Raw genomic sequence first — 25,977 nt, forward strand, 5'->3', positions numbered from 1 at the left:
CTTACCTCCTACCCATCTCTTCTGTTAGCATATGTATGTAATGTCAGGTCTCCCTGTTATATGATTGTATGGTATTAGTCACAATGTATAAGTATGTATTTATTTGTGTGATCATTTGATCAATGTGTACACCCCTCTTTAGTCTATAAGTTCCAGGAAGTTTGGTGCCTTGTCACACAATAGGCATTCAAAAAAAAAAAAAATATTCACTGAATGGGTTTTTAAAGAGGGAAAGTAGAAAAAGTGAAGAAGAATTTATATCTGAAAAGGTTAATTATTTTTATTGTATAAGCTAAAAAGCTAAGAACCATAAAAGGTGAGAATAGAAAAAAAATTAAAGGAATCTTGAGTCACATATGTACAAATATATACATTGTATTAGAGTCCTTGGTAAAACCCACATGTTTAGCATTTATGAATGTCAGTTTTCAAAACCAGCTTTCTGATCAATAATGTCAAACCTCTATAAGTTAGGTACTCACAGCTTGTGCTGTTCACTCATGATAATTTACATACTCTTGTATACAGATCTATATGAAATAGGCTACCTATTTTCTGACATAATTATAAAACAGGCTATATACTGCTTAACTAAATGTTCTGGTCAATAGAGTCACATATCATACTCATATAATCCATAGTCCATGAATTTGATTACCGTAAACTGTATGTATCTCTAAAACTCAATTAGCCGTAATTGAACCATTGATGAAAACATGTAAAGATTGTGCAGTGCTTTCGTGATCATCATTATGGAAACCACTTACCTTTGCACCATGCAAACTCTAGAGTCTATCAGCAGCAGCTCCAGGAATCCCCACGATAGAAAGCTGGGGGAGCTAAGTTTTGCTCAAATAAGTAGAGCATCCTGTAGTAATTCCAGGTTCTGTGGGACAGAGGTCAACTAATTCTATTAGTAAAGAACATGTGCTAAATTTGATTAAGAAATACATATGGGTTGGGGCGCCTGGGTGGCACAGCAGTTAAGCGTCTGCCTTGGGCTCAGGGCGTGATCCCGGCGTTCTGGGATCGAGCCCCACATCAGGCTCCTCTGCTATGAGCCTGCTTCTTCCTCTCCTACTCCCCCTGCTTGTGTTCCCTCTCTTGCTGGCTGTCTCTATCTCTGTCAAATAAATAAATAAAATCTTTAATTAAAAAAATGAATAAATAAAAAAACTAAAAAAAAATAAGAAATACATATAGGTCATTAAAATTTTATTACCAACTTAACCTATTGAAATCCTTAGCCCTCATATATGTATTTACTTCTACACTGTTTTCAATGTTTGATTTTCAGAAATGTGCTAAGATTGCCATTTCAAAAGTACAATGCCCCCCATTTTTATATCTCTGTAAACATTAATGGAGTCTTACAACATACTTGTGTGAGCCTTGAGATGACTGCTTCCACTGTGCAGATGAGAGAAGCTGAGGCGTGAGGCTGTTTCTGTAAGTTTTCCAAAGATACCCCCTGAGCCCGTGGAGAGGAGAGCCTGAGACAGAAAACAATCTGTGTCTTCACTAGAAACACATCTTGCATGCATCTGTAGTCTTGGGGGTGGGCTGGGCGGGGGGGGGGGTAGATCGCAAGACCACAGTTGGCTTTTCACACTCACTACTACAGCCCCCACAAGGAGCTCTTTGTGAAAATGTGTAAATAAATAGAAAGGGTATCGAGGTGATTACTAGGATGAATTTGCACTGGTCTGAAACGCTGAAGTCTGCTTAATGGCAAGAAGCGAGATTAGTTGGCTTTTCAAGGCCTTTCTAACAGTTACAATTCTATCCAGTGAGAAATTCACAGATGAATAATATTTAAAGTGTTCACCTTTCTTTCTCTTTTCTTTTTCTTCATAGATCTATGCAGTTCGATCAGTTGTTCCCAACAAAAGCAATAATGAAATAGTCCTGGTGCTACAACAGTTTGACTTTAATGTAGATAAAGCAGTTCAAGCTTTCGTGGATGGTAAGTCTACACGACCCCTGAACCGGTTAGAGCTACATATTCTATATCTTCTGTATTTTTTTCCTCAAATGCATTGAATATCAATTAGTTCCTAATAATTTAATTCTCATAAAAATATGCTAAGCTTTAAAAACATATCTATATACTCATTAAGAGCAGAATTGGGGATTTCTTTTTCCCTCAAATGCATTGAATATCAATTAGTTCCTAATAATTTAATTCTCATAATAATATGCTAAGCTTTAAAAACATATCTATATACTCATTAAGAGCAGAATTGGGGATTTCTTTTTCCCTCATTTAAAAAAAAAAAAAGATTGTAGCTAATTTCCAAAAGATACCTGTTATAATGATACTAATTACACTGTCCACCAGTCTTTCCAGTTTGTTATATACATGTCCTTTACTTGATGGCATCCTTGTTCATGGAGAGTAATGCGCTTCCTTCCTGATTTGGAAGGCCTCCTCAACTCTTCAGCCAGCATAGTTCTACGTGGCCTAATTGACTGCTGTCCTTGAACATGATTTTTACGCAGTCTGAGAGGACTGGTTTCTTCTTTAATATCCTTAGTTTTTTATTTTGACATTGCCTAATTAATCAGAATATCAGTTCATCGTATCTACCTCTAGAACCTTTTTGCTGTCTAAAAGAAGAATTTTCTTCAGACAACCCATTGCCAGTGATGTTATAGAACCTAAAATCTCAGGAATATGTTTGTCTTATAAACTTATAACCTACTCCCTTGTATTTTTTGTAAATTATGGGGAAATTCTCTTCTTCTATTTGAACAAGTTCCATTTATGAACAAAGATCTCATACTTGTCCTTAGTTACCATATGTCTTCCATCCTGGTATTAGTTTCTCTGTCATAAATATGGACCAGCTAAACAGAATCAGATAAATAGGGTCAGGGAAGACCTGTCAGCCCATTTCTCAGTTATATCCTGTTTATTTGTTAAGGATGGTTTGATTTACTTATTTTTCTAGGGATAGAATAATCTTCCCAAGTTCTACAAGTATAATTGCATTTCAGGCAAGGTCCTGAAACCAGGCAACACTCTCACATTCTGATATCTACGGTCAAGGTTTAGGATCCAAATTGAATGTAAAAATGATTGTCATTCAAAACAGACCTGCAGGCAGACCCATAGTGAGTAACTTTTCTGTTTTTTTCTGCCTCGTGTACTAGCAGATACAGAATTTTGAGTCGTAAGAAACAAATAGTAGAGAATCTGATATTAATCTGATTTGTAGCATTTGGTGGAATTTGTCTCAAGAAAAAATTTTTGGAAATCTGCACAACCTGGCTCAGATAAACTCTCAAGATTCACTTGCCAACATCGCTTGCATGGAAAAAAGCTTTAGGAAAGGAAAAAGGTTATTATCCCCATTCCTCCCCACCCTCACTTGGATTGAAGCCCCCACATTCCCCATCATGAAAGTTTTTATTACAGAGTGACCCTGATGAAATGCACAGATGCCCAGAAACTAAAAGACTGTCATCAAATCCATTTGTATTTAAGTAAAGCACCTTGCATGTCCTTGAAATTGTCACCTTGTCAGTGTTGAGATCTCATTAGAAAAGTCACTGATTGCTGAGAAACCTCATATCACTTTGGTTGGGGACCAATTGGAAAACTTGTTTAAAAACCACTGAGATTCAAAAATATTTATTAGGAATCACTGATGAGGCATATTAAAAGTACCATTTCTGAGTGGCTTCAAAAGCTCTGAGCAGTTTCAGTATAATTAAAATTTAGTAATAACAGTTTCAAAATTTGCTGTGAACATGAGTATTTCTCCTTCAGAATTACTCTCTAAAAGCTCATTGTCCAAATTGCAAATAGAATTTATGTCAAAATATGAAAATTAGAGGGATAATTGAATATTGCACTTAAAGCAGTAAGCAGCTCACCTCCTTTCTCTGATTAAAAAGAATAGTGCTTGACACTTTCTTTAATTTTATTTGGAAAACTGAAGTTTAGCTGTAAGTCAGAACTACCCTAATGATTATTAGCCTGGATTGACTAACCAAGAAGCCTAATAAAAGTGACTTCTTAAAGTTCTTCAAAAGGAAAATATGGTGAAACATTAATTCTCCGGGCAGATGAGAGAGAGACCAGCTCAGTTAATAAAAAGTCTGAATTATAGCTTACTTTTAAGTGCAGTCTTATTATTTCAAGTACATGTAACTCAGTAAGCCTAAGAGGGGCACTGAATTGGAAACTTTGAATAGATAGGAATAATTAGCCTGTCTACACATTAGTCAAAGCAATATGGCCTTCTGCTTATCTAACAGTGACAGTGGACTCAATAATTGGGACCCTACTAATTTGAAATTTGTTATAAAGACCAGCCTGAAGTTTAACTTTGTTTAGCCAACACACTCATTGCAGAGAACTATCACTATAATGAGATTGTACGAGAAGGCTTAAAATTGTTTAAAGAATACATTTAAGAGCTGCTCTTTTAGAAGTACCTATTGAAAACAACCCATGCACTCATTACCAATAACTTACTGTTGAAATGATGCCCCGCCCAATTGGAATGAACAGAGAACTTTGTTAGGCCATGTGGAGACAGTTGTCATAGCTGCTCAGTGGTAAACATGTCTTTTAGGCTTTTCCTCTTTGAGCCTGTGCATGGCCACATACGTATGTGAACAGTATTGAGAAAACCTGGGATCAGCTTGTCATTGGACGAACATTTTTTTGTTTCCAAGTGGAAGCCTTCCTTCCGAAGAGCCCATCCCATCCCTGTACGCGGTGACGAGAGCAAAACCAGCATCAGATAATCTGTGCTCCGTATCACGCTGCAAGCTGTGAATATAGTGAGTGGAGGCAGGAAACGAGCAGGAATGGCCACACAAAAAGCTTTGATTCACTTGGTTAATAATATTCAAAATCCCATGTTTGGTCTGGAAGATTACAGGTATTTTGATTCATATATCAAACAGAACAAATTTAATTCCACCTATGGCAACACAGCTAACAGAACATTCTCAAGATATATTTCATTTTCTGTAAGACAACATAATGATAAAAAGGTAAGCTTCATGTAGTGGGGCTTTAATACTTTGATAAAACCAAGATCATGCAGGAATTAAATGAAAATCTGGAAATAAAAAATGAAACTGGCATTTTTATTAAGGTAGGATGTATCAAAACAAATGAAAAAGCCAAAAAAAAAAAAATTCGCTGCCAGGATGGAAAGACAGAGATGAATTTTGTGTGGTGTTTTATTACGTGAATATGTGTTGAAGATTCTTTGTCTTTGTCTAGGCAGTGCAGTCCAAGTTCTAAAAGAATGGAATATGACGGGGAAAAAGAAGGTAAGATGAATATCGATTATAAATTAATAACATCTCTAATCAAAACCTTCATGGTTGTTACCATTTAAACAAGGTTACCAATTCGATGCCTCTTTCCGAATATGTTGATATGTATATACAGAAAGCTTGCAAATTCAAGGCTCTCTTCAATTACCAGCCAGCCTCACTACTAACGCCCTTGTTTTCTGTTCGAGTGTTTTGAACCACCAGGTGTGCCTTAGAAGTCCCCGAGTTTTTCTTTTTTTAAGTATTAAGGGGAGCCCAGCCGGGGAGCTCAAAGGGTTTAAGACGTTAACTTGCCTGAACAAATTCTGTAGCACAAAGGAAAAAATTAGGGAGTGTTTTAAAGATACTTGAAAAGCTCTAAATATATTTTCACATGTTCTTCCAACTAAAAGAATCTGTCCAAGGCCCCTGAGATACATTTTTTTTTTTTTGGCTGAGTTCTAAATTCAATCTTTAACAAAAGAAGAAGAAAAGAAAATATCTTAAAGTTATAGTAAGTAAGGGACCTGTTTTTCCTTCTTAACAATCCTGGCAAACTGCTCTTTGAGGACAGAGAGACGGGGATTTTACTCTGCCCTGTTCGAATCATTTTGCTTTCTTGGCTAGTCACAAAGAGTTGGGCTTCTGGGCGCATGCGAGGTGTGCCTGTGAACCCCGTGGCCCTCTGCGTCCCCCACGTACCTGCCTGACCTCGTGAGCATCTGTGGAGCACGCTAGCTCCCACAAGGTGCACAACCCTTGTTCTCGGCCGGCAACCTGTTTAATGACTTTCACAAAAAGTCTGATTCTCCTTTCAAAGTAACTGCTCCACCCATCCCCATTATCTCCCAGCCAGCCCTTGTGTTTAGGGTATCCCACAATATAATAGTCTAGTCTACCCTTCCATGTGGAAAGAAGATCACAGGCCTGCAAAACAGGTTTTAAGCAAACAAAAAGCAGTGTGACTTTCATAAAATCCTGAGGTGACTGAAATTACCCTTCCTTTCTTTCGCCCCCTAGTTTTATAGGAATAGGAAGAATTACCAGATTTTTTTTTTACCTTTGTGCGTCACCCTCTTTGACAGTCTCTGCTTAGCTTGACTCGTGGCTTCCCTGACATCTGTGCCAGATGAAAATGATTTGCAAGTGATTGAAAGGCAATATTTACACGTCCATGGAAAAATTTCAGATGTGTGGTTTGGGTATCAAGTTTCTCTGATGTGAAAAAAGAAGCAGACAACAGCTGCAGACCCAACTCACTACTGAGTCCCCATCTTAGAGGTTCATTGAGAAAATGGTCTCCCCAGCCGAGCAGACTCGGAGCTTGTGTGGGAATCTACGCCACCAGCCCTTCCCTTCACCCTGTGAATGGCTTCTCTCATCTGGAGGAGCACTACTCGGGGGTGTGATTGTGGTTTCAAAGGGAAAGAAAGGGAGTGGGGAGGAGAATTAAGAGAAAACAGTTTCCTTTTATTTTTTTCTTTTCAAATGTGTTGGAGAACAAAGCCAGGCTGATGTTCAGCAGGAACTTGCTGCTGCAGCGGGAGGGACAGCGTCTAGGCTGATGGGTCAGGCGTCTGTGGTGATTGGCCAAGGCCTGAACCATCCTGAATGTTAACTACATGGAGCACCCTGTGGGTACAGAACCAAAGTCCAGGAAAGCATACAACATCATTGGGCACATCTTCTTAATTTCCTGTATATTATTATGTATTGACCACTAGGGCATTTTAGGAGAGGTATAGTAAAACCCTGCCATATTGTAATCATCGGGGTCCAAAAAAATTTTAATGGTCTTAAATGCAGGGTTGTGTTACTTCCAAGTAAATAAAGTGAAGCCTTGTAATACTGTTTGACTAGCAGCTGAGAGGTCCAGGATTCCAGCTGCACAGTCCAAATCCAGGGGGACGCAGATCAGTTTGGCATGACTTTATAGCAGTTGTGTGCTCCAGCTGAAATATTCCTGGGGATGATTATGTGTCCTGTGGCTGCCGTGCACTCCATGCATGGGGGCAGCACTCCCCGGAATCTCCTGGTTGATAGGTGCCTATCTCAGAGACCCAGCCTAGACTTTGGGACCTGCCTTCTACTTCCTCATTTTGCAAGGCCTTGTGGGCTTTTTCATACTGATTCTCCTACTCAAGCTCCTGTCATCCCTCAAAGGATCAGCACCCTAGAGTCCTCCTTGCCTCCCCCCAACCATGACCTCTTTAAGAAACGTGAGCTCTTCTCCAATAGCACAATATCTGAATTCAAGTTCTTTCAAAGCAGCTCTCGTAAGATTTTACTATATTACCCTTTATACACATAGGGTAGGGCGTATTTGCTCAAATAATATTTCAGCTTTTAAGCCATTCCCTGCTTTTTTTCCCTTTTAAGGGAACTTCTTTTGTTCACTGTGTTCATGAGATAAAAGTTTACCCAACTTACTGTGAGAAAAAGGATACTTACATTCATGTGGGTGGTCAATAAAGATGTAGGTGTTTTCCCCCATTCTACCAGAAGGGCCAGAAAACAAATAAGATAACACTTCATTTTGATCTCTCAGGTTCACCTTCTATCTCAAGGGTCTGAGCTGAATAGTATTAACTTCTCATTTGTTTCTCATTCTAGAACAACAAAAGAAAAAGAAGCAAGTCCAAGCAGCATCAAGGCAACAAAGATGCTAAGGACAAGGCAGAGAGGCCTGAAGCGGGGCCCTTGCAGCCACCGCCACCCCAGATACAAAACGGCCACGTGAACGGCTGTGAGAAAGACAACTCGTCCACAGATTCTGCCAGTGAAAAGCCAATCCTTATCCCGCGTGAGAAAAAGATCTCAATACTCGAGGAACCTTCAAAGGTACTCCGTGGGGTCACAGGTCAGTAATTCTTATATAAAGTTGCTAGGAAGACATAAAAGAGAAGGAGGCAGAAGGGAACCCACAGAGGCAGGGGTAGCCACTACTGATACTATTGGAAGAGAAGGGTCTTCCTTCCAACAAGGACTCAAACTTCTTCCCACAGGAACAGGGTTGGGGGGACGTTACGGGGCCGAAGGAGGAAGCTCAGTGTAGCCCTGCACTGAGTCAGAGGATAATTTGGTCCAAAGAACGTAGTTCTAGTCTGTATTAGGATCATCAGGGAAACAGAAATCCCAGTTAAAAGACATTTTCTTTCAGGATGCCTTTGCTGGGATAAGGAAGGAATAATTGGTGATAACACCAAATGTTATTAAAGGGTAGATCAAATTATTTTAACTCCTGGTATTTTGTATTATGTGACAGAATGTAATCTTTCAGGGTGTTAGAATCAGGAATGTTAATTATTTGTGCTATAGCTTTATCTTAATTAGTCTACAAAAGGCTACTTTTTAGTTAAATGTATGACCTTGCGTGCATCATTTCATCTCTAGTGTCCCATTTCCTTTCTATAAAATAAGGAAACTATACCAGAATGTACTAGATCAGTGGTCTCAACACTATCTAAACAAATGTTCCACTTTTATAACAAATCCTAAAATAAAAATCAGAGATAATATAGTCTATCTAGAAACAGAATTTCAGTAAAACAAAAAATAGAAGAAATCTGGAACAACTAAACTAGAAACCCTTATAAAATGGTCAGATATTCACTCCCACTTATAATGGAATCACTTTACACTTAAAAGAAAACAGTGGTCAACGGGACATTGTAAACACTGTTTTCGTTTTGGGGGTTTTTTTCTATATTTGACCCGTGAAGCAAGAGCTAAATAAGTATGTTTGTATGTAGACCTAGAATCACTCTGAAAGCAGCTACTACAAACACAGGCTGGTGCAGGGGCGCTGGTTATCAAGTCAGATACCATGACCCCACGTGTCCTCTGTGCGATTTTCCAAATGGTACAAAGCTTTTGGTCAGTTCCGAACACCATAAAGTGCAGTCTTTTCTTAATTTACCCCATATTAAATCCTGGAAATCATAGGAGAATTGTACAAAAAAATACTTTGTGTTTATATGTAAAGTGTCCAAGAGGACCTGAGAAAGTTAGGGACACAGGGTGATTCTTTTTTGTGCAGGATCCCTGTGATTGTCAGTCACCTAACTATAGGTGTAGGCCCCTCCCCCCCACACAAATTTTTTAAAAATGTCCCATCGGTTTTTCAAAATGCCTCCAAATTCAAAATGCCTGGCAGATCCTCTAGCAAGGACCACACCACCAGGTAATTCCCGCAGTCCTTCTTCTAGTTATAAAATCCTGCATTGATTGACTCGGTGATTCCCTGAACTCCTCATACATGCTAAGCACTGTGCCGTTATGCCACAGTAAGTTCACAGAGGATATGGTACGGTTGAGGCCCTGAGGGAATCGCTTTCTGTTATTCTTGAAGATAAGGCCAAGTACAGTTCGGGGAAGAGAGGTGCTGCATCCGCATCCGTGAGTGATCCAGGGAGGTTTTGTGGGAGTCATGGTTACTGAAGGACCCATAGCCTTGAGGTGGTAGAGGGGATTTGGAGGGTTAAAAAGAAGCAGAGAGAACCGGACTCCACCCCCTCGTGCACCACAGGTGTGCAGTCTGTGAGGCAGTGCTAGCCTCTGATCAGCCAAAAATGAGCAAGAGGGGCCTGCCTGGGAAGAATTCAGTCCAGCAGAGGAGACAAATGCAAACAGAACATCTCATGGTGACATGTACCAAACCAGGGCTCCAATGAGGAAGCATTAAATAACTCACATGCCGTACAGCATGCTAGTAAGTTTTTAGCTTGCTCTCCGAGCACTGATTTTCTTCCACAAACACATTACCTACCAACTCAGTTGATAGTAAGCGAGGTAATTCAGATGATCCTTACTGCACAGTGCTTCCTTCAAACCAGACAAACAACAAAAACAGCTTATTTCCATTTAGAATCTAAATTTTTCAGGAATTTTTTAATTCAATTTTTACCATGCCTACAGTTTTGAGAATGTTTTGATTTGTAGTAAGGGAAGGAGAAAGAAATTAAATAATTGAGTGGCAGATTCCCAAGCTTGCTTGTTATTGCTTTCACATGAATTACTTTCAGAATCTAATTACTCAAGTTGCCGTTTTGGTATCAGTCATAGACTAAAAGCCTAGCACGTCTATTCATTCATTTACTTATAATTTATACCTTCTTTCTAAAACGGTTTCGGTAACTCTATCAAGTATATGACATTAGGACAAATTCAATATTGAAGCGCCTCACTTCCCAGTGGCTAGCTGCCTTGAAAGTTAAGTACCCACTAGAGGCGTTCTCTGTACAAGGAGGCTTTTGTCGACTCTAACATGAAACTTTCAGTGAAGTCTCCTTTATTGCACAAAGAGCCATCCCAGGGTCCTTTTGGTTTTGTTACGTTCAGCACGAAGGCCTTGAAGTACATCAGTATTATTTGTTAATGTTATTGGTTCGGTACAAATCCATGCCTCACGTCAATTTTCCTATTAAAGAGTAAATGATGATGATGGAAGGTCATTAGAGATTTTTGCAAAAGGGAGTCCTCCTGGTTGACCATTAATTTCATCAGCAGCTCACGTGCTATGATCATACATTTAAAAATGAGTTTGTAACTAGTTAGGTTTTCCTTCCCAAAGATAGTGAAAGTGTATCAGGAAGGTGGTGTCAAAACAGGGAAACGGCTTTGAAATGCTTGTCTGATCCATCGGCAATCCTGAGGCCTCTAACAGGTATTTCACAGCTGACTGTTAGGTCTTGGACTTTCTGCATCCCATTTTGAGTGGAGCCATAGAACTGGAAAGGATGACAATGATCCTTTAACCCCATCCCCTCACTGAATTGCTGAGTAAGAGTAGGGTTGAGAAGACAAGAAGAGAACCCACACCCCTGGGGTAACTCTTACTACCTTGCAAAAGCCTGACTCAGATCTGTGCAATTTAATGCATGCATTGGAGAGTTGCTGCTGAAACCATGGGCTCCCTGACTCCTAAAAGATGTATAATTGAAAAATTAGGAAAAAGAAATCATAACAAAGCCATATAATGATATTCTGTACTTGAGTGGGTTCGAAGTATGAGCGTAAAAGAAATCTCCAGTCTGCCTGCAGTGGAGCATTTATCAATCTTTCCAATAATGAAACTGGCTCAAGGAAGCTTGCCCCGGATGCCCAGCTGGGCAGCAGGCTGTGAACATGTGCAACGTGTGTTTTATCTTTTTATAACACCTTGACATTCAAGATCTCTCTTTTTAAAAAAATTTAAACAGAATCATTTTCTGGTAGGGGAAAGTTAGCTTTAAGATATATGCAGGTGGTTCAGGGGTGTTAGTGTGACTTCCTACATGAAAAATCACCACCAAAAGCATCATCGTTTCAGGCTGTAAATATAGCACTGTCGAGTGGGACAATGCTGCCTGTCAGCCTGTGGCTTAGAAGTTTGGGAGTTTGATTTAAACTTAGTACAAAATTACTTCTTTAAGCCGTGGAGTAGTTTTTTCTGTATTTCAGAATTTTTAATAACAGCTCAAATTAGATCTTTTACATAATCCAATCAAGATCATTCTGCGTCCAAGTACAAAGTCAGACAAGGAGTAGACTAAGATTTATTTTTACCAAAAGTAATGCCAAGGATCATTTTTAATCCTAAGGCCCATCTAAATGTCTAAAGCACATTATGACTTTAGGGTTCAAGTTTCCAAAGTATTCTTCCTGCTCTCCGTTTCCTAAGGCTCTGATTGCTGAAATATTTAGGTGCCTATCACTGTGTAGGCCCAAATAGGAATTCAGATTTCTGTGTTGTATTCCTCCCACTGGACACAATTCCCATTGAATAGGAAAGGAGCAGGACTGTGGCCCACCAACTGGCTCCATTGAGATAAACTTTGGGGCGGGGTTTTCCTTGGCTTCAGCTCGTCTTGCTGCCAGCAGGCTTCCTTTATGTCCCTGCATCTTGCGAAGCATCCTGGGAGGCCAGCTCCTCTGTTACTTGTTACCTGGCTCAAACAGAAGGCCCCATACTGTGTTCACTGACCTCCACAAGCCGGACTTCACAGTCTGCTCTGTATCATAGAACAGAAGCAGCCCTGTCATTTTGCCTTGACGATACAGAGTCTCTGTTTTGGCCTGGCCCTGGCACAGACCTGCTTTCCCATTCTCAGAGTGAAGTGAACCAAATGTGAGAGAAAGGGTCCTGCTATTTTAGAATGTTGGCTGCTTGTCTCTCATTTGTGCTTCTTGTTAAACACACACGCATACACACACACATCTCACCAGACTATTTCACAGTATTATTATGTTGTGAGGTTCCCTATAGGATTTCCAAACAGATTTTTTTTTATGCTGCTGTTGGTCCTAGCCTCAAGATTATCTCCCCAGCTTCTCTAAGCCCTGTATTGGACCAGAGGATTAGAAAAGATCAACAAGATGAAAGCAGCTGGCCTAGAACTTTAATAGTAAAGCCAAATGTGTATATTCCAGGATTTCAGCAGTGCCAGCTCTCAAATGGAAGCAATGTAATATTGTAGCAAAGAACCAGGCTTTAGCATTAGGGGTGTTTGGATTCACGTCTTGGCCTCGTCACTTACTAGGTGTGTGACCTGGACAAGTTAACCACTCTGCATCTCAGTGTCCTCACCTGCAAAATAGAAAATATAACTCCACTTTACAAGACAGTGGTAAGCAGGAAGTGATTAGCACAGCATCTGGCATGGAGTGAACCCACAAATCATTTTTCCACCTAGTGAACGTTTTTAAGCATCCTGACTTGTGCCAGGAATTCTTCTAGAGCAAGTAAACCAGACAAGTCTCTGTCCTCATGGAGTTCGTGTACATTTTTGAAGGTGAGGAGAAGAGATAACATAATAAACCAGAACACACCAAGCTACCAAAAGAATTCTAGATTATAATAAATGTTGTGAAGACAGTGAGTGGGAGAGAGACCAGGGCAGGGGTCCAGGGCATGCGCCACAACATGAGATCAGGCCATAATGTCAGGTGAGTGATTGAAGGGGAGACAGTGGGGCTGAGGCCCAGATGCCCCAAAGCAGGTTCTCTCATGCCAGCTTACAGTGGCCTGAGCAGCCCATGTTTTATTTAAACCTTAATTAAGGACTTGAGCTGAAACCCTTGCAGAGTTCTAACCATAGGTTTTTGCTATTTTTTTTTATTAAAGATACCATACTTTATTAATCTGTACAACTGATATTATGTACTTGTTATAAGTACATGCATTTTGCAAGTTTACATTTTACAGCACGTTTATGATTATCAGTCCTCCTTAATTATTATTTGAGCGTCTAAATACCTAGGGTTAGCTCCTGTGTCTAGTTGTGTGTTGTTCAGTCTCCACGTCAGCTCCCAGCAGTGCTATGTCCCAACTTTTCGGGTAGCCAGGGGAGGCCTGCGACTACATCTGCCGTGACTGGGACCGCTGCTTCCCTTCTCTGCGTAACGAGAAAGCAGAAAGAGACAGAGACACACGGGATGTAGTGACACAAGGGCACAGGAAATGCACAACCCCTCGAGTATTTTTCTGTCACCTGGGTAGAGTGAAATCCAGAGCTGTCTCCATTCTCCTTCTCATGTGAAAACGACTTTGCTGCAAGCCTACAGCAGAAACACAGAGCTACTCATCTCTGAAGAGCTGATACCTTCGTAACTTCCCACCCATACCTTGTTAGGTGATTTCCGTTACAAACAGACTTAATTAAATGGAATGCACTCCTTGCAAAGAACAAAAGACCTTCCAAAAAAATTTTTTTTAAATTTTTGAACAAAGACTTAAATGGCTCTATCAAAATGCAATGAGGATTGAGTCTGTTTTGCAGTGAAATAAGTCAGTGAAACAAATGAAGGGAACCTGCCCACCTGTGTCATTGACAGCTTAACTCATTGACTTTATTATCTATTATATTTTTCTTAAAGATTTTATTTATCTGTTTGAGAGAGAGGTAGAAACAGAGAGACAGAGAGAGCATGAGAGGAAGAAGGGCCAGAGGGAGAGGGAGAAGCAGTCTCCCTGTTGAGTAAGGAACCCGATGCGGGACTTGATCCCAAGACCCTGGGATCATGCCCTGAGCCAAAGGCAGACACTTAACCCGCTGAGCCACCCCGGACCCCTATCATCTATTATCTTTTAATATAAATAAACCTGTAAAGGTATTAATGACATATGAGACCTTGAAATGTCATGTAAATAAAACTAAAAGATTTCTTTCCAATCTGGAAGTTACCAGCCTTATGCCCACTGAACTGATCAAGTTTCATAGGACTTGAAATAATAAGGTCCATCTGTCTTTGATAAAGAAGCTATGAAAAGGCAGAACTGACTGACACTATGTCTTTGAAATAAACCTGTCTGTTTGGGTCTCTCTTTCAAAGTTACGGGTTGCTCTGACTTGCTGTTCATTCCCCTGTCGAGCAGTGACAGAAGAATGATGGAACATGCAAATCCAGGGGCACCATCACTGTCATGTGAAGAGTTTTCTTGGGGCTTCATCACTAGGCCATTATTCTGCAACATCTGCAAGAATTATCTTTACTCACCGTCTCCATTTCTTCACCTCTGTCTCTCACTTATCAATCTATTCATTATGGCTCACAGTCCCATCATTCCAAAGACATTGCTCCCACTAAGTTTATCAATGGCCTCCATGTTTTGCATCTAGCAGGCATTTTTCAATCCTTTATCTTTTTTTTTATTCCTGCAACATTCAATTCTGTTGATCACTCTGTCCTTAACTACTCTGTCCCTTCTTTTTGGTGCCTATGACATGACACCCTCCTGATTTCCCTTTCATCTTCATTGCTCCTTTGTTTCCTTTGAGGGTCACTCTTCTCTACTTGCCTATTAACGGGTGAAGCTTGTCAAGGCTTGATTTGTTCCAAGTCCTTTCTCATATAAAACCATAGCATCTTCTTAGATCATTTCAACCATGCCCGAGTTTTAATTATGTGAGCTGGCTCACAAATTCATCTTCCCAGTCCAGACAACTCTCTTGTTTTCCAGGTTCTTACTTGACATTTTTGCTTTAACAGTTCAAAGCACTTCAACAACGTGCTTAGAGCAAACTCATGATCTGCCTCCCAATCTCAGCTTTCTTTTAGTGTTCTTGATCTTAGTGTACTATCTGTTTGATGTGCAAGCTAGAAATCTAGGCATCAGTCTCAACATCTTCCCCTCTCTCACCTCCCATATCCAGTCCATCAACAAGTCCTGTCGATTTTCTTTTCCAAGTATTCCTAGAATCCATCCAATTCTCACTGTCTCTACCTGTGCCTTCCCACGAAAGCCATCATCCTCTCTTTCCTGTGTTGCTATAGGGGTCCACTGATTAATCTCCTAGCATTTACATTGTTCCCCTCTAAGTCATTCTGTATCCTGAAATCTTTTCAAAAATACAACTCTGAACTCTTAAGATAAAAACCAAAAGTCTCACGGTGGCTTGCAGGCTCAGCGCGATCTGGCCCCTGTGTGTGGCTCCAGCCTCGCTATCTGGCCTACTCTTTCTTGCTCTCCCTACTCCAGCCATCCTGGTCCCCTCTCGGTCCTTCATGCTGGCTGTGTATATCATCAGGTTCAAGTCTGGAGACAGAAGCCACACAGTTTATTTGAATGGGTGGGACGTAATACAGAGAATTACTAAAACATTAGAAACACCAGGAAGTGGTTAATTACTAAAAAGGATAAACGAGGACTCTAAGGGATGTAGACACGCAAGAAAGTAGTTACTATCTATAGGAAGGCTGGACAATAAAGAGAGTCGTCCAATCCAAGACTGAGATTCTGATCCTGTCAAAGGTATGTGGCCATCCGAGGAACATGCAGCCTTGTGGTGGCAAAACAGCAACAACAACAAAAACGTGCAGAGCATGGACTGGGCTGTTCTGTAGAACTTTACCATTGCCAGAGGGTGGAGGGAGACTGGCACTGCTCAGAGCCCCAGGACGCAGGGAACACGGCAGGGGTGCCGACCAGAGCTCCTCTGCGCGGAGCTCCTCTGCGCGGGCCACGGGCTCCTGTAATGAGTAAGCATAATAAAGAACCAGAACTGGAAGAGAAGAGCATGCCTGCCCTCTTAGCCATGCTCCTGATAAAGCTGACATTCTGCTAGCTGATAAAAGAGAATCGTTTGCAGAGGCCAGCTCCAGTACCACAAAGTAAGGCAAAGAAGGGGAGATTTGAGCGGAGACAGTGACTTGATAACTGGCACACACGGTGCTTCTTCCTGCCTCAAAAGTCATCTCTGCCTGGACTGCACTTTGCTGCCTCCTTACCTGATTAGTTCACGGGATTTCCCGTGACCGGGGGTGATGCTTGGGGAATTACTCTCGCTATCACCAAGTCAGCTATGCCCATGACAGATTTCAGAACACTACACATTTCTTCCGTAACACTTATCACAGTTGTAATTCTACATTTGTTTGTGTGGCGGTTTGATTTATATGTCTTCATAATACCCAGCAAGTTCTGGAAAGACTGAGAGCACATCTGTCTTTGATCACCATTGTAGTTCTGGTGCCTAAAACAGTAACTGGACATGAGAGGCACTCAGATGAACGAGCCTTTCTCTGTTGAAGTATTAGTGATAGAATATGTAAAGAAGTGTAGGCTAAATTTTGTAAAGTCACTATGCTGCTTTTTAAAGACAATTATGAATTTTGTATTTCTGGTTTTAAAAGAAATTTATACTAATGAAGAAATTTTAAAAATGAAGTAAGGTTTAAGGGGAAAAAAATCCTACCTCTGAGAAACAACCACTGTTAAATTTCATTTCATAATTTCTTAACTGCACAGATACATAGGATTTTAAAAAACAAATATCATATGGTATGTGAACTTTTGTATTCTTTTTACTTAACATGACGTTATAATATTACCTCATTTCTTTAAAAACATGATTTAGTGGCCACATTGTGTTCTTATGAATTTGACGTACTTCTCTTTGATTATTCCCAAACTGTTGTCCATGTGGATTATTTCCATTTGTTTGCTTTTGTAAATAATGCTATAGTGAACATTTCTTATATATAAATCTTTATAAACAACTATAATGATTTCCTTGGCATGTTTTCTTAGAAATGAAATTTTGGGGTTCAAAGAGTATGAATATTTTTGAAATTCTTAATATATTGCTGTCCAGAAAGAGTGTACTAATCTCATTGTTTTTATTTGTAAAACTGATTAGTAGGGCAATGGAACACTTTAAGTTGTTTCATTTCCATTTGCATTTCTCTTTTTGTGAATATTTAAGAATGCTAAGATTATGATCAACAAACTATTATTATTATTATCAGTTATCATAAAACACTAACATATTGACTTAATTCCTTTTAAGTGAATGTTAACACACTTTCAGTAACAAAGACATTGGCAATTTTAGGCATAATTTTATAATAACAAAATTACACTTTGTTTCTTTTTCAGTTTTTTCTAAGTAGAGCTACTTTATAATACTGTGTTCATCATCATCAGACAACTGCTTTACTGTGTATAGTAGGATCTGAATGGGTTGAAATAATTTTTTTAGACCTACTCTTATGTATAACACATTTCCTAAACGTAGATTTGAATTCCAGGTATACTTCCTTCATTCTACTTATAAATACATAAAGCTTTCACTGAAAAGTAAAACCTAACAAGAAAAAAGAGTTTTCAGAAACTTTCACGTCTGAGCACATATATGACTGTACATATATAATGAAAATCTTTGAACCCTAGTCCTATATTTCTCCCATGAGGAAGATTTGTTTTCTTTGGTACTGTTAACAAAAAACAACCCCCACAGTTTATGTTTTGCTGTGTAAAATAAATCCACACAAGAAGCAATCAAATGTGACCTATAATGAAGAGAAAGATTAGTCATTAGAAGCAGAACAATATTGCTCATGAATAAAGAAGCAAAATCTTCAACAAAATATTAGCAAGTTGAAGTAAGCAATATATAAAAAAGATAATGCACTATGTATGGCCAAGTGTGCTCTTTCCCAAGAATGCAACATTGGCTTAACATGTAAAAACTGATCCATGTAATTTGGTATATTAATAAAATAAAGAAGAAAAATAATATGATCATCTCAATAAGTGAGACAAAATAAGATCACTTGGCAAAATAATAAAAATTCCCAGAAAACTAGGAATATAAGAGAATTTCCTAATAAATAAATGAAAAATCTGCTGTACAGTTAATATCATATTTAATAGTAAATATTGGATACAGTTTCCCTAAGATCAAGGACAATGCAGGGACACCTATTCTGCATTGTACTAGGGTTCCTTGCCTTTAATAAGGCAAGGAAAGACTGGAAAGAAAGACACTAAACTGCATTTACAAATGTAATTATTGCCTATATAGAAAATTTTAAGAAACCTACAAAAGAAAAAAAAACTCATTAAGAATTTAGCAAGGTAACTAAGTATAAAGTTCAATATATAAAAAATCAGTTGTATTTTTGCATTCTAGCAGCCAACAATTGGGAAAAGAAGTTTTTAAAAATATTATATACAATAGCCTAAGACATCTAAAATACCCAGGAATAAATTTAATTAAAGAGGCACAGGACACTAAGAACTGTAAAACAATGCTGAGACCAATTAAAGAAAAGCTAAATAAATGGCATGATGTATCATGTTCAAAGATCAAAAGATGCAGTATTGTTAAGATACTAAATATCTCCAAATTGACTTGTAGATTCAACTCAAGCCCAATCAAAAATCCCATCAGATTTTTTGTAGAAATACACTGATTATTTTTGTAGAAATAAGCTGATTCTTAAATTTATATTGAAATGCAAAGGACCTAAGTTAGCCAAAACAATCTTGAAAAAGAAGAGCAAAGTTGGAGGACATATATTACCTGATAGTAAGACTCATTATATAGTTACAGTAAAAAAGACAGTGTGGTGTTAGGGGTGAAGATAGACAACTACATCAGTGGAATAGAATGTCATCCAAAAATAGACTACACATATATAGTCAATTGATTTTCAACAAAGGTGCCAACATAATTCAGTGGGGAAAGGTGAACTCAGATTTACTGCTATGGTCTTAAGGTACTTTTTCACATTTTACATATTAGTTGTTAAGGACAGGGAGACCATGTCCCATTCATCTCCTATGAATAAGCCAGGGCTAGCACATACTGGGCACTCTACATCTATCTGTTGAGTCAGATTGAATCAGAAATCAGAATGATACTCAGGAAGATATATATCACCTATGTTGGGATTGGATAAGTATTTTTAATAAAGGGAAGGCTCAGGTAATAGTTACATTCAAAAACATATAAGCTTCTAGATCCATTTTTAGGATTAAATTAAAATGTATATAAATTAAAATGCATATAATATTTATTGAAATCTGGGCAGATTGGATGTTTCCAGAGATAACTTTTCTTTCCAAGAAGTAACTACTTGATTCAAGTATTTGATGAATATTGGATAAAGACACAGCCAGAGACTCATATCAAACTAGGCTCCCTATAACTAGAAGGACCCCAGGCATGGAAAGTACCAGAGTTATGCTCATTCATTCATTCAGGATTCATCATGTACTTACTAGGCAGCAAGCATATGGTGATGAACAAGACATACATCACTCTGTCACCACTTTTCTCATGTAGAAATTGCAGGGGATATTTTAAGGTTTCCCTTAAATTGGTGCTCTCTTAGTCTAGAATATAAATTAGTAGTGATGGCAGATTTTAGATAAATAATCTCATGCTCCTTCTGATTCATATTAATGCTACCCAATAGAAATATAATTTGAGCTACATATGTAATTTTAAAATTTCTAGTAGCAAAATAAATAAATACATAAAATAAAATTTCTAGTAGCCACATTAAAAAAGTAAAAAGAAATAGGTCAATTGGGGCGCCTGGGTGGCACAGCGGTTAAGCGTCTGCCTTCGGCTCAGGGCGTGATCCTGGCCTTAAGGGATCGAGCCCCACATCAGGCTTTTCTGCTATGAGCCTGCTTCTTCCTCTCCCACTCCTCCTGCTTGTGTTCTCTCTCTCGCTGCCTGTCTCTATCTCTGTCAAATAAATAAATAAAATCTTTTAAAAAAAAAAAGAAAAAGAAATAGGTCAATTAGATTGGGTAATATATTTTATCTAACTTAAAATACACAAAATATCATTATTTTGACATATGGTCAATATTTTTTAAATTATCAAAGTAATATTTTTAATTCTTTTTTTTTGTACTAAGGCTTCAAATCTCTCAGGTGTATTTTGTACTTACAGCACATCTCAATTTAGTCAAGCTACATTTCAAGTGTTGTGTAACCATATACATCTAGTGGCCACCTTATTGGACAGAGATAGGAATCAACTCTGAGTCAGCTACAGTCTGTCGAAATTTATAAGTAGATTCCAGAAAGATAGAGAACTGATGGTACTTCTGGCCATAATGTTAGAGGGAAATCACTATCCAGGAAAGAACCCCCATTATTCTGTTGCTAGAAATATCAGGATTTGTGGTTAAGATGAACCTAATTCTGTTATAGCTGAATAACTTACCACCAGCTTTCATCTGAAAGAGCCCCAGAGTTTTACTATATTTGGAGACAGATCTGTACAGCCAATGTGCAAATATATCCAAGCCATCTTTGAGAATTTCAGATCTTTCCAGTGTTCAGTGATTTCCACCAATAAGACAGCTTTTCAGGACCCTAAAAAAAAAACCCTGCTATTCATATTTCTCAATGAATTTTTGTTGGATGAATGGTGAAATGAACCAGTAGCTCACATACCAGTTCTCTGAGACACAAACAAAATATTTTCAGCTCTAGGTTAATGAACTCATGCTCATTTGAATGCTTGCCTTCCATTTAAAATTCTTATGCATCCAACAGAATAATGCTTTCCCTTCATTCTAAGATCATTATTTCCATTAAGCTATAATATAAATCCCCTTATTTTCAAGAATAAGACTAATTTACTATGCTGTGCACAATGAGTTATATTTTAGATTCTCAATTTATAATATTTCATCAAGGCCAAATCTTCACTATGATTTAGAGAGGGAGTGAGTTGGAGCCAGCCTGTACTTAATCACTATTTTAACAAAACATTTACATACTCATCAAAAAATTAGTTTTTCATCTTATGCAGTAGAGTTTCTTCAGGTGGGTGGTACCATCAATCTTCACCCCAACAGAATCATCTGGCAAGTAGAATCCTGGGCCCACTGCTGAATCAGAATCCCTGGAGGTGTTGTCTGGGAATTTGCATTTGTAACAAGTACTAGGGGAGAACTCTTGATAACCACTGCCCTGCACTGAAGTTCCACTTTAGGACACCTAAAGATAAAATTGCGCACTACCGTTTAAATCTGTTTCACCACTGGAAGAAATGCTGTTTTCGGCACTTAATTTGTTCACTACCTTTGTTGAACATTTTGTCGTGTATTGTAATTTCCCTTCAGAGAGTACTCATCATTCAGCCCATAAAATGTATACTGTGCTTTCTTTTTTTTTTTTTTTAAGATTTATTTATTAATTTTAGAGAAAGAGAGCGTAGCAGAGAGGGGCAGAGGGAGAGGGAGAGAGAGAATTCAAGCAGACTCCCCACAGAGCATAAAGCCTGTTGCAGGGCTTGATCTCATGACCCTGAGATCATGACCTGAGCCGAAATCAAGAGTCGATCGCTCGACTGACAGCCACCCAGGCGCCCTGTGCTTTCTTGATGTATAAGTTATGAATGATGGATTCAACCAAAGTCAAATGTACACTTCTCTTAAATGTCCAAAATCAAATTGACTAGGACCCAGATGATGAGAGTCTTTTGCACCTTCCAAGTAGAGTCTCCATAATGTTTGTGGCAAGTGTTAGGAAAGGTTCTTTGTTTTGTTGTGTCTTTTTCCTAAGAGGTCATTTTAAGGGTGCTTTAATTCAGAGCCAAACACAAGTGCTAGGGCTTCAAAAATGACGTGGTTTTCAGTATCTGACTTCAAGGGAGTCCTAGCCTCCTCAAGGCAGGGGAGAGGGGCAGACACTAAGCCTTGTGTTAAAATAAATGCGGTAAGGTCTTATGAGGCTCTGTGGGAGTAGAGAGAAGTGAGGCAGGGTGTGAAGGGGCTGGGATTCACGGAGGTGACCTTGTGCTCTGTTTGCGTGTGAGCCACAGTCAGCCAGGAGAGTGGAGTCATTCCTACAGGCTCACCCAGGGCACAGGGAAGCTCAGAACATGGGTCTCCTGCATCCAGACCTGCACTCTCTCTGCTACACTCGGCTTTCTCCAAGAACCTGGCCTTCAAAAGCACTCTGGCTTCCCTTTTTTTACACCCAAAGCTCTCTCTAGTTGTGAGTAAGATGTTAAGGGTGATACATTTCCTTTTCCGGCCACTAAGGTACCATTTAATTCACTCCAGCAATAACTAAATAGAAACGTACCTTTAAAAGATTCTGAGAGCAATGTGCTGCTAATTTATTGCCACATCTATTAAAGCTCTGGAGAGAATTTGACTCCCTAGATTTTAAATATAGTAGAGATATTATGTTTCCCGATTTAATCCCTCCATAAATTAAGTGAAATGATTATAGTACCTGTTGTCACTTCATTCTTGCCCTATCTCCAGTCACTCTTCTGCCTTCATTAATTCAGAATAAAATACCACAAGACATTAGTGCAGCACTTGGAGATAGGAAGGCTACATTTTTATAGCTTCAATATGAAATCATACTTAAAGATGCTTACACATTTACTCAATGAGAAAGAAAAAAACCAAAAACCTCTTCATCTCCTAATAACCTTCATTATGAGTGAGGAAACCAAGGCTCAGAGATGTTAAGTGGCTTGCCCAGGGCCACCGTATAAGTAATTATCAGAGCCGAAACACCCACCCAGGTCTTCCAACTCCCAGTGCAAGGCTCTATTGCTAGGATATCCTCAAATCTAGAGATTCTATTAAAGCAGTTTGCAACAAAGGGCATTATTGCCAACATGTAAACAAAACCAAAAATCTTGGCATTCCTCCTTCACTTTCTCATCAGTGTTTTTAGTTTATCACTTCACAGTCATTATTTGGTGTTTTCTTACAGAAGGCAACAGACCACTGCAACAGAAACTATCCTTAGATGGGAACCCCAAACCTATACATGGAACAACAGAGAGGTCAGATGGCCTACAGTGGTCAGCTGAGCAGCCTTGTAACCCAAGCAAGCCTAAGGCAAAAACATCTCCTGTTAAGTCCAATACCCCTGCAGCTCATCTTGAAATAAAGCCAGATGAGTTGGCAAAGAAAAGAGGTAAAGTGATTTCTTTTGCACAAATGATTCAATACCTTTTGCACACCCAGAGAATTGCCAGAATGAAAGAATGTTCCAAAGGATGCTGCTTAGTGAAGAGAGATGCACACATATTGCATTTCTTTCTGTGACCCAAATAGATCGAAAAGTAGATGTGATTCCTCCCACGTTAATCAAAGGTCTCGAACGTGGAAGAGGAATTACATCCCCTTTCTCTGCCCCTCTGTGGTCATTCTTCTCTACATAGGCATGGATAACTTTGCACCACGAATACCTTCTATCCTCATATTGTATGAAGCAAATGTTAATGTGGGAGCCCTTTTTAGTAATATGAATGCCGAATGTTTTCCTGGCACACAAGTTCTTAACTTGGACTGAATGAAGAATCTAGAGGCTGATATGTCTTCTTCAGATATGACCTTCCTCATGTAAATTCAGCTCTGTGTTAGAACTTGCAGACAATGTAACCCTGAAAGAGGGTTTTATGTTTGACACACTATGTTTTTATTATTTTTTGAGCTTTGCTATACTTTACACATAGCTGGTATTAAACACGAAAGGAGCTGAATCACTTCCTTTCTGATTCCCAGAGGATGAAATAATATTCTTCTCATTCAGCCTCTTGTATCTGATTTCCTTGGCTTTGGTTTGATAGACTTTCTTACTTCTCTTGAGGGAGATTTCTTTCTTCTAAGAAACATGGCCTTGTTGGGATCAGTACAATTTGCCTATTTGCTCTGCCCTATCTGCGTACCTTGGTGACGGTTTCAGGAAATCAGGCGAGATTGGCAGCCATCGAGCAGTTCTAAGTGCTGCTGCTCTAATTACAGGCCTGGCTCAGGGCTGACGGGGCCGGAGCCAGCGTACCTGGCACCAATACTCCCTCCTCTCTCGAGCTCATTTGTACCTCTCCCAATCTCCGTGTCCTTTTCCTCATCCAAAAGCCCTGCCGGCTTTTAACCACACAGAGTGGTGAGAGCCAGCAGCACAAATGGTCTTCAGACATATCAGATTCTAAGAAACTGCAGTTTGTAGTAGAACATAATGATCAGAGCCTCTTTCCAAAGCGCAGAGGAGGCATGCGTGCCCAAAATGGGCCACCCGCAGAACCCACTGGTCAAATCACAGCAGTCTCAGGGGCCGCACAAATCACCCACTGTGGATTTCTAAAACTCTGGGTTATAAACACATAAACATCTTCTTGACAGAACTTGTTTGTTCATTTGTTTTCTCATTGAGAAACAAAAGATAAATCTCTCTCTTTTTATTAGGGGTAGGGGAGTTAGCTGCTTTTGTTGTTGTTGTTTAGCTCAGATATAAAAAGATAAAGTGTTCAATTTAACATTTTTTTCATGCCATTACTTTTAGGCCCAAACATTGAGAAATCGGTGAAGGATTTGCAACGCTGCACTGTGTCTCTAACGAGATATCGTGTCATGATCAAGGAAGAAGTGGATAGTTCAGTGAAGAAGATCAAAGCTGCCTTTGCTGAATTACACAACTGGTGAGTAATTCGACCTAGAAACTATAAACTTACGGCTCTTGAGCTGTTCCTACAGGTAAAAGCATCTGATGGGAAATGTTGTTTATTTAATACATAAACATCACAGAACAACTCCTCAGCAAATTTTTTTAAGTCCTGCAGGCAGAGGCTTATATCTTGGGAATAAAAAAGAAGGGGAAATGTTTGAATAAGAAGAAACTCAATACACGTAATTCACTGGAGTTTGAAGGCCCCGAAGTATATGAATGATGGAGAACACAACTTCAACAGATGGTATTTTTGACAAATCCCTGGAAGGCTAATATCATGAATGCTACTGAGAAAAAAATATTTTCCAGCCTTATCACTATAAAATAAGAATGACTCCCTTAACAAAACTCAGAAACATCTTAGGCAAGCTTAGTGATAGAATCCCATTCTTGGGTATCTTAAGTGGAATTAAGAAATGGTACACTGGTGTGGTTTGGGCCCTGCCCAGCCCTGCTCTGCACTGATGTTGATGGGAGACATTTCTTTGAGCCCTTTATATTTGCTCGCATGTGCAATTGAAATGAAGTATCTACTGGTAAAGGTTAATATCAGAAAGAGTTCTCCGTGTATCACTCAGGACTCTTCCAGTTTTAAGTGACAGAAACCCAAGTCACACTAGTTAATGACAAAGGATAATTTACATGAAAAATGTACATGAAAAATCCAGAAGATTCCTTTAGGCAAATTCGGTTCTAAGCCCAAATTGGATCCTGAGAATTCAGTTTCTCTGTCCCTCCCTCCCTTTCTCCTTTTCTCCTTCTCTCCTTCTTTTCCTCTCTCAGCATCTCCTACAATCTCCTGGCTCTGCTTATTCTTGGCTTGATTCTTAGGTATGATCTCTTCATGTAGTAGCAAAGATGACCCCTCGCAGCTCCCAGCTTACATAATCCTTAGTCCCTGTGATCTGACAGAGAGCTTTGTCTTCGACAGTTCCAGCAGAAGTCCAAGGGCTAATTCACACTGGCTGGGCTGGGTCGTGTA

At 39.2% G+C, this 25,977-nt stretch overlaps 1 protein-coding gene and 1 long non-coding RNA gene across 5 annotated transcripts in view; one reads left to right on the plus strand and one right to left on the minus strand.

The window, feature by feature from the left end:
* The window catches only part of SPATS2L (spermatogenesis associated serine rich 2 like), a 161,721-nt gene that overhangs the window by 101,448 nt on the left and 34,296 nt on the right, over nucleotides 1–25,977 (plus strand). For 3 of the 4 annotated variants that reach the window (XM_019795973.2, XM_011220507.3, XM_034654920.1), the window contains 5 exons: nucleotides 1,858–1,966; nucleotides 5,249–5,298; nucleotides 7,897–8,143; nucleotides 23,256–23,462; nucleotides 24,831–24,966. In XM_019795973.2, coding sequence (XP_019651532.1) covers nucleotides 1,858–1,966; nucleotides 5,249–5,298; nucleotides 7,897–8,143; nucleotides 23,256–23,462; nucleotides 24,831–24,966 — 749 coding nt within the window. The remainder of the gene's footprint in view (nucleotides 1–1,857; nucleotides 1,967–5,248; nucleotides 5,299–7,896; nucleotides 8,144–23,255; nucleotides 23,463–24,830; nucleotides 24,967–25,977) is intronic. The other variant, XM_034654921.1, reaches the window with a different exon arrangement.
* Nucleotides 768–6,779, minus strand: LOC117801117. Its single transcript, XR_004623554.1, has 3 exons — nucleotides 6,344–6,779; nucleotides 1,382–1,493; nucleotides 768–886 (listed from the first exon to the last, which is right to left on the minus strand). It is a non-coding gene; the product is annotated as an uncharacterized LOC117801117 (long non-coding RNA).

Source organism: Ailuropoda melanoleuca, chromosome 2 (assembly GCF_002007445.2).
Source record: "Ailuropoda melanoleuca isolate Jingjing chromosome 2, ASM200744v2, whole genome shotgun sequence".
NCBI lineage: Eukaryota > Metazoa > Chordata > Mammalia > Carnivora > Ursidae > Ailuropoda > Ailuropoda melanoleuca.